This window comes from Oncorhynchus mykiss, chromosome 7 (genome assembly GCF_057628025.1).
Source record: "Oncorhynchus mykiss isolate SJ-2025 chromosome 7, ASM5762802v1, whole genome shotgun sequence".
Taxonomy (NCBI): domain Eukaryota; kingdom Metazoa; phylum Chordata; class Actinopteri; order Salmoniformes; family Salmonidae; genus Oncorhynchus; species Oncorhynchus mykiss.
The window spans coordinates 25827883-25845903 of record NC_143028.1 but is presented as its reverse complement, the minus strand read 5'-3'; the positions used below and the strand labels follow the sequence as shown (position 1 = coordinate 25845903).

The following is an 18021-nucleotide window of genomic DNA, read 5'->3' as shown; positions in this document are numbered from 1 at the left end:
ATCACCAGAATACATGGACACGCATGCTTTGTTTACTACCAGTGGCAGGTTATTGGTAAAAATAGAAAAGAGTAGAGGGCCTAGAGAGCTGCCCTGCGGTACACCACACTTTACATGTGACATTAGACAAGCTTCCATTAAAGTAAACCCTTTGAGTTCTATTAGATAGATAGCTCTGAATCCACAATATGGCAGAGGTTGAAAAGCCATAACAAGTATTTTCAACAAGTTATGATCAATAATATAAAAGGCTGCACTGAAGATTAACAGTACAGCTCCCACAATTTTCTGAGCTTTTTTTTCAACCAATCAGTCATTTGTGTCAGTGAAGTACATGTTGAGGGCCCTTCTCTATAAGCATCTGTTCATTTGTTCACAGAGAAATAGCATTGTATTTGGTCAAAAACAATTTGTTCCAATAGTTCGCTAAGAGCTGTCAGCAAGCTTATAGATCTGTTAGAACCAGTAAAGGCCGCTTTACCACTCTTGGGTAGCGGAATGACTTTGGCTTCCCTCCAGGCCTGAGGACAAAGGCTTTCCTCTAGGCTCAGATTAAAAATGACAGATAGGAGTGGCTAGAGTGTCAGCTACCATCCTCAGTAGCTTTCCATCTAAGTTGTCAATGACTTATTTTAATTATTATTTCATTGGCTTGTCATTATTAATCGATAACAATCACTTTACAACATTCAAATTTGCAATGCTTTTCTTTCCTTATTAGTTTTTTTTATACATTAACAATTGCTCACCGTTTGTTGTTGGCATTTCCTGCTTAAGTTTGCCAATGAAATAATCATTAAAATAATTGATAGCATCAAATGGTTTCGTGATGAATAAGCCATCTGATTTAGTCTTTCTACCCATAATTTAATGTACTGCAAAGTTTTTTTTACCATCATTCTTTATATCATTGGTCTTGGTTTCATAATACCAGGAGCGGCCACATTGGAGCACATACTGCTGCGGAGACTGTGTGAGAGCAGCACAGGGCCTTTAATCATTGGATTAAGCACATCCTTAGTGTGCATGAAACCATTTTAATGAGAAAAACAAAGCTATTCATGAATCCTGTCACAACAGCTGCCAGTGAACACACCCCCTTTTAGTGTGAGATGGAGTCGATTATAGGGACCGTAAGACAATAAATACCACACCTTGTTAGCGTTCCTTGCCTGCATATTTCCTCAATTATTAAAGAGGATGCTACTAGTTTATTACATTTATTTGTGAAAGTTAATGGGTTTTTTAAACCATAAAAGAGGACTCATCTTTGTATCTGTGCCAATATAGCCTCTATGATCCCTCCTGGTGATCCGTTTGGACATGACTCCAACAGGGTCTCCAAGAGGGATCAGCCAATGAAGTTGGAATTCCCACCCAGTTGACAACATTAAAAAAGGTGGAAACCCTCAATGACACTGCTCATGCTAATACGGCCTTTTGGTTGAAAATGGCAGTACTGAAAACGTAATAGAGACATCTTTAGAATGACATATGGAAGTTTTTTTCACTTTTAATATTTAACTGAAATCCGACTGCCACCTGACTTCACAAAAATACGTCAGACTGCGTGAATTATGTATGTTGTACAACATACACCGTCTCTCATCCACGCTTTTCCAACGTATCTAAAGTCAACATGAGAAAAATATTTAGTGTTGTCATATTTATAACAAATGCATCCCGCTGAGAAAACCATGCTGGGGCCAGAAATCACATCTTATCATCTTCAGCAAAAATACGTATTTTTTTCCTCTCCGACTTCAAGGCCTGCCCAGGATATGGATACCTCTGAAAAGGAGCCCTAAAAAAGGGTTGCTGCACAACGTTTAATGGTGCATTTAAACCATAAACATATGTCCTACACAGCTGTGTGGTGGTGAGATTTTTTTTTAAATCCCCAATTGTTTGATAGATACATACAGTTGAAAGTTTAACTACACTTAGGTTGGAGTCCTTAAAACTCATTTTTTTCAAACTATAGTCAGTTAGGATATCGACTTTGTGAATGACAAGTATTTTTTCCAACAATTGTTTACAGAAAGTTTATTTCACTGTATCAAAATTCCAGTGGGTCAGAAGTTTACATAAACTAAGCAGCTTGGAAAAGTCCAGAAAATTGTCATGGCTTTAGAAGCTTCTGATAGGCTAATTGACTTCAAACTCAATGTCTCTCCTTGACATCATGGGAAAATCAAAAGAATTCAGCCAAAAACAATTGTAGAGCTCCACAGGTCTGGTTCATCCTTGGGAGCAATTTCCAAACGCCTGAAGGTACCACGTTTATCTGTACAAACAATAGTATGCAAGTATAAACACCATGGGACCACGCAGCTGTCATAACGCTCAGGAAGGAGACACATTCTGTCTCCTAGAGATGGAACATACTTTAGTGAGGAAAGTGCAAATCAATCCCAGAACAGCAGCAGAGGGCCTTGTGAAGATGCTGGAGGAAACAGGTACAAAAGTATCTATATCCACAGTAAAAAGTCCGCTCAGCAAGGAAGAAGCCACTGCTCCAAAATCGCCATAAAAAAGCTAGACTACGGTTTGCAACTGCACATGCGGACAAAGATGGTACTTTTTGGAGAAATGTCCTCTGGTCTGATGAAACAAAAATAGAGCTGTTTGGCCATAATGACCATTGTTATGTTTGGAGGAAAAGGGGGAGGCTTGCATGCCGAAGAACACCATCCCAACCGTGAAGCACGGGGGGGGGGGGGGGAGCATCATGTTGTGGGGGTGCTCTGCGCAGGAGGGACTGGTGCATATCACAAAATAATGGCATCGTGAGGAAGGAAAATTATGTGGATATATTGAAGCAACATCAAGACATGCTTGGTCGCAAATGGGTCTTCCAAATGGACAATGACCCCAAGCATACTGCCAAAGTTGTGGCATTGTGGTATTGGAGTGGCCATCACAAAGCCTTGACCTCAATCCTATAGAAAACTTGCAGGCAGAACTGAAAAAGCGTGTGCGAGCAAGGAGGCCCACAAACCTGACTGTCAGGAGGAATGGGCCAAAATTCACCCAACTTATTGTGGGAAGCTTGTGGAAGGCTACCCGAAACGTTTGACCCAAGGCAATGCTACCAAATACAAATTGAGTGTATGTAAACTTCTGACCCATTGGGAATGTGAAATAGAAATAAATAAAAGCTGAAAGAAAATCTACTATTCTGACATTTCACATTCTTAAAATAAAGTTGATCCTAGCTCACCTAAGACAGGGAATTTTCACTAGGATTAAATGTCAGGAGATGTGAAAAACTGAGTTTAAATGTATTTGGCTAAGGTGTATGTAAACTTCCCACTTCAACTGTATTAGAAACTTTTCTGACAGTGCAACACAATTGTACCCCCCCCCCCCCCCCCCCAAAAGCAAATTATCCCACATAAGTTTGTCTGTTTGAACATACCCTAATATGGACTCTGAATTCATACTTTTGGAAGCTAAGAACCTGATGCACAAGAGAGATGGTCTGAACAAAATAATGGATTTATCTAGTAGATTCGAATAAACAATGCTCATATATTAAATTACATTATATTCAATTAAATTACCCTGGTCCACCATAGTGATGGATAGTGGAATTAGGAAATATAGACTGCGTCTGATCACCCAGATGGTATACGATTTATTCATTTCTTTACAATAGGTAACAAATCCACAGACAGTCCATAAAAGCGTCCAGCCTGCCCCATCCTGTCCACTCCGCTTCTGAGAGAGAAACAGAGCACAGATGGGGAGAGGGGGCAGCGGTGGTGGTTTTAATTGGCTTTGGCGCGGAGCTGAGCCCTCTTGCCTGTGACTGCCTGGAAACCTGCCTTGATGCTGGCGACGGAACAGCGGGAGTGGCAGGTCTCGCACTGTAGGAAGTAGAGTCGTGTGTCCTTCTGGAGGATAGTGTCGGGGGAGCGACATGTATGGCACGTCACATACTCCTCTAAAAAGGGGATAGAAAAACTTGGATGAGATTGGAAATTGTTGGCATCTGGTTTGATTTAACCATATTATGCTGTGAATGTCAGGTGATTGGTTGAAATTGCTAACTGGCTTTTTGTACTGCGGTGATAAATCAGTTTTATGCGATAATATTGCACTGATTTAACTGTTGTGGAAATAGCGCCGTAACTGGTAAAATTTGCAAACCCTCGAACAGTATGTACGGAATTGTATATTTTGCAAAAAATTACATATCACCCTCGCTAAATCCTAGAGGAACAGCTCACAACCAAGCAAGTCTTGTTGTGAACATGGCTAGCAAATTGCAAAGTCGGACCCCTATCATTTTAATTAAACAAAAAAATGTTAAGTACATTAGATTGTCGTCATCCTCTCATTTGCAGTGATTAACTGAAATCAGAATTAAATCACGAGTTCAGAGATGCATACAAAGGTAGGACAATTGTCAACACGAGCACTTACTAATATATCTTCGTAAGACATTCTCTATTTGTTTCTGCTGGAATCTTCCTTTGATGATGAGCTGATTAGTTCCGTCTATAGAGCCACTGTTGCAATAAAAATAGTTTCAGTCATAAATTCATATCCTCCATACACATTCATTTTCTAATATATTTTGGTCAGCAAGTGAAGGAAAGCATTTATCTGCTACGTTAAACATATATATATATTTTTTTATATAAAAAATATATATATGTTTAACGTAGCAGATAAATGCTTTCCTTCACTTGCTGACAAAAACCTTACCTTGTTCCAAGCTCAGCCAACAAGAAGGCCAGGAGATGTTTTGGCTGCCGATGCAACCTGTCAAGAAAAATTACAGTAAGGGCACTAATGACGCAAAATAATGTGATTCAACAAGGGAGACTAAGTCATTAAACCTCAACATCTCTAAAAACTTCAACAGCGCATCTCATGGTATTCTCACAGTTTGCAGATGTCGGTGAAGTTGACAAAGGATGACTTCTTGGTGCCTACTCGGACCACCTGGGGAGGCTTCATGACAAACTTCCTCTTCTCCCCAGCCACCATGTCAGGATTCTTCTCCCGCATGATTTGAAAGACACGGTTCAGCAGCTACAAGAGAGGGAGATGAATCAGCCTGGTATGTAGAATGAAATACTTGGGAAACACCACTGAAAGACATTGGCTTCAATAGGATTTGACCAATAATTTTCTAATGAAGATGTAACTAAACATTCCTTTATTTAAGGTCATGATGACCTGACATCTTGTCGTACAGCTTAGGTCTCTGTGATGAAAATGCCTAGTGTAATATACTTGTGTAATATTCCTCTAAAATCGTTTTTTATTTTTATTTTAAAATGTACAATATGCAGAAATCACACTGCCATTTCCTGGTTGCTAAAATTCTAATAATTTGCCAAATTTCAATTTATGTCACAAAACAAGCAATGTAGCAGTGTAGAGAATAATTGTACCATCTAAACCGCTGTGAAATATATTTTCAATAACCCAAAATATTGTATTTAACTGTTTGAAGCTGGTGTACAAAACCGAAAGATAGACCTGAAACTACACTTAAGAACGGTAAGCATAGAATTAGCACACACAGACCAGATCTACAGCTTCTTAGACTTGCTTTCAATTAGTGACAGATCTATAACTCACATTTCTATGTTAGTTTGGTCAGGTCGCCCAAAAAGTTACATATTGCAGCTTTAAGGGAAGTATCTTGACCTACTGACTCAGATTGTACCTCGTCATATGTGTAGTCTCTCTCTGAGCCCGCCCACGCAGGGCCCAACTGTGTGCTGCTGAACGTGATGTCGTCAATGTTCTTTCCATCGTCGTCTTCCTGGGCTTTAAACCACAAGGCATGAGAAAGGCCAAAAGTCAGTTTGAATGCTGGTTGCATTAATTTAACATTTTATGGCTTACAACATTTATCCAGCCTGTGAATTCAGTACACTCACCGTCATCTTTGATTTCCATGTCGTCATCCATGTCGAAATTCACAGCCTTGGACTTCCTTTTCTTTTTTCCTAGTTCTAACATCAAGTCGCCCTCTCCGTTGGTTTCAGAGGGCTCGGTCTCAATTTTCAGCTCCTGTGTATGGACAGTTATAGTATAAAGTCAACTGAATACATACTAAACGCAGGGGTTAATAAAAAAAAAATTTAATAATCCCATGATCGAAACTCAAGTCCATCTCAGATCGATTGTAAGGGGCCACGTTAACCCCCACATTCATGTAAAGAAAGTCATGCGCATCATACTTTCAGGGACAGAGGATCATTTTGTACATGTATTAAACAGAGTTTGACCAACTCCAATCTCCTTGCTTAGGGGGTCCTTCCAGGAACATTTTTATATAGCACTGAGCTCAGTTCCGGTGACTTTTTAAAAGGACATTTACTCTAAAATGAATGACAAAATTATGCTGACACACACTAAAATATAATTTCCACCTCCAGAAATGGGCCCAATAACATACTTTTAAAAATGTCAAACCCCATGACTTCGTCCACATTGTTACTTTACAGCCTTATTCTAAAATGGATAAAATACAACCATTTCCTCAATCTACAAAGAACGCCCCAAAATGACAAAGCGAAAGCAGGTTTTTAGAAATGTTGACAAATTATATCTTAAATTACATTCAGACCCTTTGCTATGAGACTCTAAATTGAGCTCAGGTGCATCCTGTTTTCATTGATCATTCTTGAGATGTTTCTACAACTTTATTAGAGTCCACTTGTGGTAAATTCAAATGATTGGGCATGATTTGGAAAGGCACACACCTGTCTATAAAAAGGTCCCACAGTTGACAGTGCATGTCAGAGAAAAACACCAAGCCATGAGGTCGAATAAATTGTCCATAGACCTCCGAGACAGGATTGTGTTGAGGCACAGATCTGGGGAAGGGTACTAAAAACAAAGTTTGGAGCATTGAAAGTCCCCAAGAACACAGTGGCCTCCATCATTCTTAAATGGAAGAAGTTTGGACTCTTCCTTGAGCTGGCCGCCCAGGCCAAACTGAGCAATTGGGGGAGAAGGGCCATGTCCAGGAAGGTGATCAAGAACCCAATGGTTACTGACAGATCTAAAGTTCCTCTGTGGAGATGGGAGAACCTTCCAGAAGGACAACCATCTCTGCAGCACTCCCACCAATATGGCATTCATGGTAGATGGCCAGACAGAAGCCACTCCTCAGTAAAAGGCACATGACATCCCGCTTGGAGTTACCCAAAAGGCACCTAAAGCCTCAGACATCTCTGGACAGACCTGAAAATAACTGTGCAGCGACACTCCCCATCCAACCTGACAGAGCTTGAGAGGATCTACAGAGAAGAATGGGAGAAACTCCCCAAATACAGGTGAGGCAAGCTTGTAGCGTCATACCCAAGACTCAAGGCTGTAATCACTGCCAAAAGTGCTTCAACAAAGTACTGAGTAAAAGGTCTGAATACTTACTGGAAAGAAATTATGTGAACCCTTTGGAATTACCTGGATTTCTGGATAAATTGGTCAACAAATTTGATATGATCTTCATCTAAGTCATAACAAGACTGTGCTTAAACTAATAACACAAATCATTGTATTTCTTGCCTATATTGAATACATAATTTAAATATTCAGTGTAGGTTGGAAAAAGTAAGTGAACTCCTAGGCTAATGACTTCTCCAAAAGCTAATTGGAGTCAGGAGTCAGCTAACCTGGAGTCCAATCAATGAGATTAGAGATGTTGGTTAGAGCTGCATTGCCCAATAAGAAACAATCACAAAATTTGAGCTTGCTATTCACAAGAAGCATTGCCTGATGTGAACCATGCCTTAAACAAAAGAGATCTCAGAAGACATAAGACCTTGATGTCAGCACTGTTGCTACTCTCCCTAGAAAGTGGCCGTCCTGCAAAGATGGCTGCAAGAGCACAGCACAGAATGCTCAATAAGGTTAAGAATCCTAGAGTGCCAGATAAAGACTTACAGAAATCTCTGGAACATGCTAACATCTCTGACGAGTCTACAATATGTAACACACTAAACAAGAATGGTGTTCATGGGAGTACACCACGGAAGAAGCCAATTCTGTCCAAAAAACATTGCTGCACGTCTGAAGTTAGCAAAAGTGCAACTGGATGTTCCCAAGCGCTACTGGCAAAATATTCTGTGGACAGATGAAACTACAGTTGAGTTGTTTGGAAGGAACACACACAACACTGTGAAAAAAAAACAGCACAAAATGAATTCCCAAGTTAACAAGACATTTTGCAGGAGAATGTTAGGCTGTCTGCCAATTGAAGCTCAACAGAAGTTGGGTGATACAAAAGGACAACGACCCAAAACACATTAGAAAATCATCAACAGAAGAACATATTCCTTCTGGAGTGGCCCAGTCAGAGTCCTGACCTCAACCTGATTGAGATGCTGTGGCATGACTGATCTGATACCACAGAAAACATTTGGTTGAGGTTATTGCTGCCAAAGGAGGGTCAACCAGTTATTAAATCAAAGGGTTCACATACTTTTCCCACCCTGCACTGTGAATGTTTACACAGTGTGTTCAATAAAGACATGAAAACATATCATTGTTTGTGTTATTAGTTTAAGCAGACCGTTTGTCTTGTGACCAAGATGAAGATCAGATCAAATTTCATGACCAATTTATGCAGAAATTCAAGTATTTCTAAAGGGTTCGCATACTTTCGCCACTGTACGTACATGTTTATTTTGAATACATTTGCAAAAAAACATGTTTTTGCTATGTCATTATGGGGTATTGTGTGTTGAGGGGATAAAAAAAACAATTTTAGAATACGGCTGTAACGTAGCAAAATGTGGAATGCACTGCATAGCCTATGCATGGTGCATATTATCAGATGTGCTATTAGCAATAAGCATTATCACCTGAAGCCCAACTGATGAAGCATAGTGGCTTGCCCCTTTGGACAACATCCTGATTGTTATTATGAATTATCATTATTGTCTAATAAAAAAATATATAATTTGGTTGAATAATTTATGTCTCTATTACAAAAATGTCATTGCACCTCAAGAGCTCTGTTGCTCAGCTGTGCCTAAACCATGCTTGAAACTCTGGTTCTAAAACTGCATTTGAAAAAAAGACTCCACGCACAATTGAATGAGTACAGAAATGAATGTGATAGCAATGTAAAACAGGGATCGTCCTTTTTTTTTTGTTGCAAAGGCCAAAACGGCTTTCAAACGTTTTTTTCCCACGATTGAATTAGAATTGTTATGTATTCTGACAAGCAGTCAATGCACGTTTCCCTCCTATTGATCTCGGCTCTTCAATGTGCATTGAGAGGAATATTATCTGGCATAGAACACAAGCCAACTATGTAAATAGGTCAACTATTCTACCACGGGGTTGTCTGATTTTGTTTTAACCTCTCGAGGGTAGGGGGCAGCATTCAGAATTTTGGATGAAAAGCATGCCCAAATTCAATGGCCTGCTACTCGAGCCCAGAAGATATGATATACATATAACTGTTAAAATAGTGTGTGAGTATAAAAGAACTGATTTAGCAGGCGAAAACCTGAGAAATCCATTCAGGAAGTTTTTTTTTTTTTTTTTTTTTTTAGTTTTCTTTTCAAAGCCATTACAGTATCCATTGACTTAGGGCTCCATTTGCAGTTCCTATGCCTTCCACTAGATCTCAACAGTCTTTAGAAATCGTTTCAGGCTTGTATTCTCATAAATGAGGGAGCAAGACCAGTCTGAACGAGTGGACCCTAACACTAACGTGTCGCAGAGCTTTTTCAGGCGCATGTGCATTTCTTGTTTACCTTTTATATTGACGACGTTATTGTCCGGTTGAAATATTATAGATAATTTAGGCTAAAAAACAACCTGAGGATTGAATATAAACATCGTTTGACATGTTTCTATGACCTTTACGGATACAATTTGGATTTGTCTGATTATTTTGACTGATTTTGAGCCTGTGGATTACTGAAGATGCGCTAACAAAACAGGTTTTTGGATATAAAGAGACTTCATCAAACAAAAGGAACATTTATTGAGTAAATGAATGTCTTCTGATTGCCACCATATGAAGATCATCAAAGGTAAGGGATTAGTTTTATCTCTTTCTGAGTTTTGTAACGCTTCTGCTTGGCTGGTTACTGTTTGTAATAATTTGTCAACGGGGCTGTGTTCTGGGCTAGGTATGCTTTCGCCGAAAAGCATTTTATAAATATGACACTGGTTGGTTTAACAAGAAGTTAATCTTTAAACCTATGTAAAATATGTTTTGATTTCTGAATTTTTATAATGAGCATTTCTGTAATTGAATTTGGCGCTCTGTAACCTCACTGGATGTTGGCCAGACGTCCCACGTACCCTAGAGAGGTTAATAACATTACATGACAAAAATAATAGCACTGGAAAGATGCATCCTGAGTGATAGAAGAACTGGCTTTGAATGACTTTGCCAGCAGCTACAGTAGGCTACACACCGCTGTGAGTTGAGCGCTGCTGAGGTGCGCATTATAAAAAATGTTTTATTCCCTTCACCTGAACACTGGTGTTTGATCAAAAATCAAGCATGTCTGTTCAGTGCACACAGCGTAACAAGAGAAAATAACATTTGAGAATATATTTTGTAGAACCGATTCTGTCTGTATTAGGCTGTCATGTCCAAACCCCCAGATATATTTTAGTACGGATCTACACTGATCTCAAAAACGACCTCTCCAGAAACCCTATGACTAAAATCAATCACAGGAGAAATTTAACACGTCAAGCCACAACACAGAAAGTCATACACCGTACACTGAGTGTACAAGAACTTTAGGAACACCTTCCTCATTTTGAGGTACTTTTTGTCCTCAGAACAGCCTCAATTGGACTCTACAAGGTGTCAGAAGTATTGAACAGGGATGTTGGCCCATGTTGACGCCAATGCTTCCCACAGTTGTGTCAAGTTGGATGGATGTCCGTTGGGTAATAGGGTTCGGCGGTATCCAGATTTTCATATCGTCATACTGTCCTCTCACCACGGAATACATGGTATTAAAATTGACGCATGCGGTACGGGCTCTCCAACAACATATATACATTAACCAAATATTTTTTAGAACTAACCCCATCTGTGTCTATGAGCTGTGTCTGTGTGGAGTCTGGAGTCGCTAGAGCAACAGGCCTGCCTGCTCTGCTCGGAGAAGAGGAGCAGAGGGGCCAGAACGAAGAGAGGGGGGGGCGACGCAAGGAAATGTAGATTTTATTTTATTTAACTAGGCGAGTTAGTTAAGAACAAATTGAACAAATGCCTAGGAACAATGGGTTAACTGCCTTGTTCAGGGGCAGAACGGCAGATTTTTACCTTGTCAGCTCCGGGACTCGATCTAGCAGCCTTTCGCTAACTGGCCCAACGCTCTAACCACTAGTCGACCTGCCGCCTCAAGATAGCAGCGGCAGCTGTACAGATAACTAATCGAAAGGTCTTTGACTTCTCAAATAGAGTAGAGTGCTAACACAATATGATACCCCGTCACCTTATTAATTCAGCCACTTAGATAGCAAGTTAGAATTACGCGTTAACACAACCCCTAGTTTATGTTTTTCACACAGGGAAAAAGTTCAAAAATCTTGCTGCGTTTTGTAAACATAGTCAAATAGCGTTGCACTTCTGTTGTCATCTGATGAAAATTAACCATTTTCAGCTGAATGTGTTGCAGTGATGTACGTTCTGTGAAGGAAAAGTATAGTTGCACCTTCCTGATCACTCTATTGAAGCAAAATAAGTCACTTTCAATATAAAACGTCACCCGTGTCAATACGCAGCTGGACTCACCTGCTCCCGCTTTGTCTCCTTGTCTTATTTACAAACATGTGACTGGCTCAACTGTTCTGGAGAACTAAGTAAGCTTCAAAATGCAAAATAAGGTGACCGGTGAAATAAGAACGCAATGTGCTTCATCCCCTAATGCATTACACAAGTTGAATGCAGGTATTTAGTTAAACCTCTGCAAATATTAATATGTATTGAAAAACTTGAAAGTTTAAACGGTATTGAAAAACCACCCCGTGGCTATTTACGCCCAAGCCTAGTGGTGGACCATTCTTGATACACATGGGAAACTGAGCATGAAAACCCCATCAGCGTTTCAGTTCCTGACACAAACCGGTTCTCCTTATATTTTGTCTGCCCATTCACCCCCAATGGCACACACATACATTCCATGTCTCAATTGTCTCAAGGCTTAAAATGTTTCTTAACCTGTCTTCCCCTTCTATTACCTGTCTCGCCCCCTTCATCAACACTGATTGAAGTGGATGGATTTAATAACAAGTGACATCAATAAAGGATCATAGCTTTTACCTGGATTTACCATGTCAGTCTATATCCTAATGGTTTTGCACACCCAGTGTATAATTAAAGCTACAAAAAGCAAGGATCCATCGTATCCCTATCTATGAGACATATCCACCGCCTACAAGGTTGACAGGAATCCATTTTGTAGATAAGTCAAACATTTCCATAATTTAATAGACACTTATGAAAACATGTTAAAAGAAAGTCAACATTCTACACGCTAAGTAAGGCCCACTGGCCAGCTATCTGGGCACTTAACCCAAAACGTACCTTTATTCCCTCCTCTACATCATTGTCAAATGTCTTTGGCTTTTTCTTTTTCTTCTTCTTCTGGTTGAAGAAGTTTAAGTCATCCAGGTCATCAGAGATTTCTGGCAAACATACCAAGATCAAAAAGTCTTACTTACAAAAGATCTTATAAGTCAGACACATTCAAAGCCACCTTTTTAGTTTATATTATGTTAAGGCACCTGAGGGCCCTGCTACTTCCTCACCTTTCCTCCTTCCGTCATCCTCGTCAAAGTCCACCTCTCTGTCCTCTCCTCCATCCACCTCCACCTCCTTTGCTTCTGGCTGTGGAGCATCCTCACTGGCACCGTCCCCTCCTTCTTCGTCTAGCATGAAAGGCTTCTTCTTCTTTTTCTTCTTCTTGGACATGTTGGGATCAAATATCATCTGCAAAGCACAAACGGAACGTGTTATGAACGGCTGACCCCTATGACGGTGTCAGCATTAATCTTGCAAATATAGCTAACTTGCTTCGTCCCGCAACGAGTGATTGTTTACTAACCTAATCTATTTGGTTACACCAAAATAATTTTTCCAGTCAACAGAGGCATACCCCAATATCTCTAGGAACAACACGTATGATTCGTTGGGTTGAATGTAGAGGTCGACCGATTGGGATTTTTCAACTGCGATAGCGATTATTGGAGGACCAAAAAAAAGCCGATACCGATTAAAATCGGCCAATATTGTTTATATATTTGTAATAATGACAATTAGAACAATACTGAATGAACAATGAACACTTATTTGAACTTAATATAATTCATGGAGACTAAATAGATTTTATGTAACATGTTAAATTTGGTTTAAATAATGCAAAAACAGTGTTGGAGAAGTAAAAGTGCAATATGTGCCATGTAAAAAAGCTAACGTTTAAGTTCCTTGCTCAGAACATGTGAAAGCTGGTGGTTCCTTTTAACTTCTCAATATTCCCAGATAAGTTTTAGGTTGTAGTTATAATAATTGATGCGTCGACAATCTCTAGACCATTTATATTTCATATACTTTTGACCATTGGATGTTCTTATAGGCACTAGTATTGCCAGCCTAATCTCGGGAGTTGATAGGCTTGAAGTCATAAACAGCGCTGTGCTTCAAGCATTGCTAAGAGCTTGCTGGCAAACACAGTAAAGTGCTGTTTGAATTAATGCCTGCTGCTGCCTACCATCGCTCAGTCAGACTGCTCTATCAAATTATAATAAACACACAGAAATACAAGCCTTTGGTCACTAATATGGTAAAATCCGGAAACTATCATTTTGAAAACAAAACGTTTATTCTTTCAGTGAAATTACAGAACCGTTCCGTATTTTATTGAACGGGCGTCAACTTTAAGTCTAGATATTGCTGTTACATTGCATAACCTTCAATGTTACTTAATAATTATGTAAAAATCTGGCAAATTAATTACGTTTTTTGTTAGGAAGAAATGGTCTCAACACAGTTCGCAACAAGCCAGGCGGCCCACACTGTTGCATATACCCTGACTCTGCTTGCACTGAATGCAAGACAAGTGACAACTTCCCTTGTTAATATTGCCTGCTAACATGAATTTTTTAACTAAATATGCAGGGTTAAAAAAATACTTGTGTGTTGATTTTAAGAAAGGCATTGGTGTTTATGGTTAGGTACACTTGTGCCACGATTGTGCTTTTTCGCCATTGCGTTTTTGTTTTGAAATAGGCTGTGATTCGATGATAAATTAACGGGCACCGCATTGATTATATGCAACGCAGGAAACGGCAGTTAACCTAGTAATATCATAAACTATGTGTAGTTAACTAGTGATTGAAGATTGATTGTTTTTTAGAAGATAAGTTTAATGCTAGCTAGCAACTTACCTTGGCTCCTTGCAGCCACAAGGTCCTTTTGATGCTGCACTCGCGTAACAGGTGATCAGCCTGCCACGCAGTCTCCCCGTGGATTGCAATGTAATTGGTGTCCAAAAAGGCTGATTACAGATTGTTATAAAAACTTGAAATCGTCCGACCTCTAGTTGAACGTGCCCTAGAGCTCTGCTGCCTGACGGAACCCGACAATATCTACGGGTTAGGGGAGGGCCTGTTTTTTTCACATCAATAACTAGGATACGGGCTGGGCTTCACTAACATTTTGAAGCTGAGCCATTTGCTCATGCTCTGTAGTAACATAACTGACTAAGATCATAACATGGTGTCAGAAATGCTTCAGCCTTTAAAAAAAATATATATATATATATTTTACTTAGGGAAGTTGATGAAGAATACATTCTTATTTACAATTATGGCAACACAATGACACTAGGCAAATTGTGCGCCGCCCTGTGGGACTCCCAATCATGGCCGGATGTGATACAGCCTGGATTCGAACCAGGGACTGTAGTGACACTTCTTGCACTGAGATGCAGTGCCATAGACCACCACTCGGGAGCCCAAATATAAGACAGGAGGAATTGTTTTACATATAAAATAATGTTCCTTTAGTTTAGAGTGATGAAAAGTAGCTAACAGCTCTCTCATGTCTACTCACTGCGCAGAGCAAACAAAGCTAAGCCGTTTTTTAAGACACTCATAGCTACCACGAGAGGGGTGGGCTGTGTGTAGGGAGCAATGACTGAAAGAAAATAACAGCTAATGGATTTACTAACGCAGGAAGTTATTTCTGATTTCGAGTAGGGCCGGACCTTACATTTGGCAGAAGCAAATCGGGCCTGATATAGGGCCTTAACGTCGGGGGCATGGGTAGGGCTCTAATTTGGCCTTCGCTTTCAAATAAGCGTTTAAAACATTTATCCAGGGTCTCCCATTTTCCGCCTGTAGAAGTTGAAGTTTACATGGTAGTTTACTCTCTTGGACCGTGTGGTCTAGAATGGACTACAATGGCAGCCCACAGGCGGAAAAAAAATGGGAGACCCTGGATAAAAACGTGTTTCAAACGCTTATCTGATATCAAAGGACACATTCATTCAACCCAACGAATCGTAACTATTGTTCCTAGAGATAATGGATATGCCTCTGGCTCTGTTGACGGGAAACGTTATTTTGACGAACCCGAATAACGTTAGTTTAGGTTTGGTCGATGAAGGACGCCAGGCTGCGAAGCTTCCGCATAAACATCTGTAAAATGGCTCGTTGCGGGAAGAAGCAAACTAGCTGGGTAACGTAGCTAGCAGGGACGAAGCACTAACCTAACACAACACACAATCAAAAACTACCGTTAGATAGGTATTGAATTGACATCCACCAACAGTCAGCAAAATATCTACATTCAATCGGACACGGTCGCACAATGACAAATAGTTAGCTACAGTACATGTCTAGGGTTTTACTGACAATTTTAAGGAGATGAAGCAGCTATCTAACCAGCAATAACATGGGGTGGCTAACGTTAGACCTTAGCTAGCTGCCTCATTGTCACACGTGTGTAGGCCATAATTATGTTTCTCATAAACACGAATTACAATGGTAAAATTGGATTAGTTACCTCGTCGTCTCCCGACATGTTTCCAGACTATGTTGTGTCAGATAACGATGAAAATCCGTTGCAGTATATGTTTTAATCACCCAAACCACTGGTCAGTTTCGGGTTTCTTGCATCAGCTACCGAGCAGTAGTGTTTGCGCATGCGCAAATGTTATTTATTTCATGCCCAGGTGTAGGGGAAAGGCCTAGTGGGATATGTAGTTTTTTGTGCTCCGGCACCCTACTTTAGTTCAGTGGACACAACCCTCAGGTCAACAACATCTGGGAAGGTGGAACATTGGTGTCCTTATTTTGGACATGTATTAAAGTCTCACATAGGATCAAAGCACATCATCATCTTGCTTGATTTTGGCCATCAGGAGACTGGAAGCGATCTGCCATTATGATATAAAGCCATTTTATTCTGTTGTCAACCATGAAAACAAATACATTTCATTTGAAACCTCCACACAATGACTATACAAGATCTTAAAATAACAATATTTTGCTCATTGTTGTCCATATTTTGGGCCTGTATTCACTTAATAGTCTGACAGAGCATCAAAGCATATCATCATGGCACTTGCTTGATTTTGGGCATCAGGAGTCTGAAAGCAATAATTATATCTGGAAACAAAATGTGCAAATCCGAGACTAAGGGGATTATAATTTTTAAAAATTACATTCCTGTAGGAATGGCACATATTGTCTTTCATGCCCATTTTTTAACATCAAATGATGTCCTTATAGAATATCTATAATCCCTTTGTCAAATTATCAAGTGTAAGGCTGAATCTAAAAGAAAACAGCTGTAATATATGTAATATATGCATGCTCATCAAGAAGATGTCTGTGTTTATCATTGCGCTGCTCAAGGGCCCTGTTCAGTCATTAATCTACTCAAAATAGCTGGGGGACTACACATTCTCAGACACATACTGTAGTTCTAAAGTAAGTCTGTGAAACTTCCTTTTCCACCCGTCCTCAGTTGTTTATAGACTTTGCAGTAGTCATTGCAGTTTCCTCAACATCTTTCACAAAAGCAGTGTCGCAATTCTTACGTATCTCCATTTCATTTGGTAAGCCTCTTTTTGGTAAGCCACTATCTTTATTGAATTGAGTTAAAAATGTTTGATGAATCTTTCAACATTCTTACCGAACATGTATGAAGTCATTGTCAAAATGTTTCAGATAACAATCTGCGTAGTGTATATATACTGTATGTATATGAATACATGTGAATATGAATGTATTCAAAACAAAACTGAGTGAGATTTTGAGATTTGTTTGTGTATATACACTACCGTTCAAAAGTTAGGTCACTTAGAAATGTCCTTGTTTTTGAAAGAAAAGCACATTTTTTTGTCCATTAAAATAACGTAAAATTGATCAGAAATACAGTGTCGACATTGTTCATGTTATAAATGACTATTGTAGCTGGAAACTGCAGATTTTTTATGGAATATCTACATAGGCGTACAGAGGCCCATTATCAGCAACCATTACTCCGTGTTCCAATGGCAGGTTGTGTTAGCTAATCCAAGTTTATAATTTTAAAAGGCTAATTGATCATTAGAAAACCATTTTCAATTATGTTAGCACAGATGAAAACTGTTGTCGTGATTAAAGAAGCAATAAAACTGGCCTTCTTTAGACTAGTTGAGTATCTGGAGGATCAGCATTTGTGGGTTTGATTACAGGCTCAAAATGGCCACAAACAAAGAACTTTCTTCTGAAACTCGTCGGTCTATTCTTGTTCTAAGAAAACAAGGCTATTGCATGCGAGAAATTGCCAAGAAACTGAAGATCTCGTATAATGCTGTGTACTACTCCCTTCACAGAAGAGCGCAAACTGGCTTTAACCAGAACAGAAGTGGAGTGGGGTGCCGGTGCACAACTGAGCATGAGGATGAGGACAAGTACATCAGAGTGTAGTTTGAGAAACAGACACCTCACAAGTCCTCAATTGGCAGCTTCATTAAATAGCACCCGCAAAACACTAGTCTCAACATCAACAGC

General features: G+C 39.7%; 1 protein-coding gene across 1 annotated transcript; it reads right to left on the bottom strand.

Annotated features, from left to right (window-relative positions):
- Nucleotides 1-3627: 3627 nt before the first annotated feature.
- Nucleotides 3628-16152, bottom strand: if2b (Eukaryotic translation initiation factor 2 subunit 2). Its single transcript, NM_001160702.1, is given in 9 exon segments — nt 3628-3949; nt 4432-4517; nt 4717-4773; nt 4898-5046; nt 5690-5793; nt 5907-6039; nt 12545-12645; nt 12769-12949; nt 16025-16152. Coding segments are annotated over 9 exon segments (1005 nt in total). The 5' UTR covers nt 16043-16152; the 3' UTR covers nt 3628-3773.
- Between the last annotated feature and the right edge of the window lie 1869 nt (nt 16153-18021).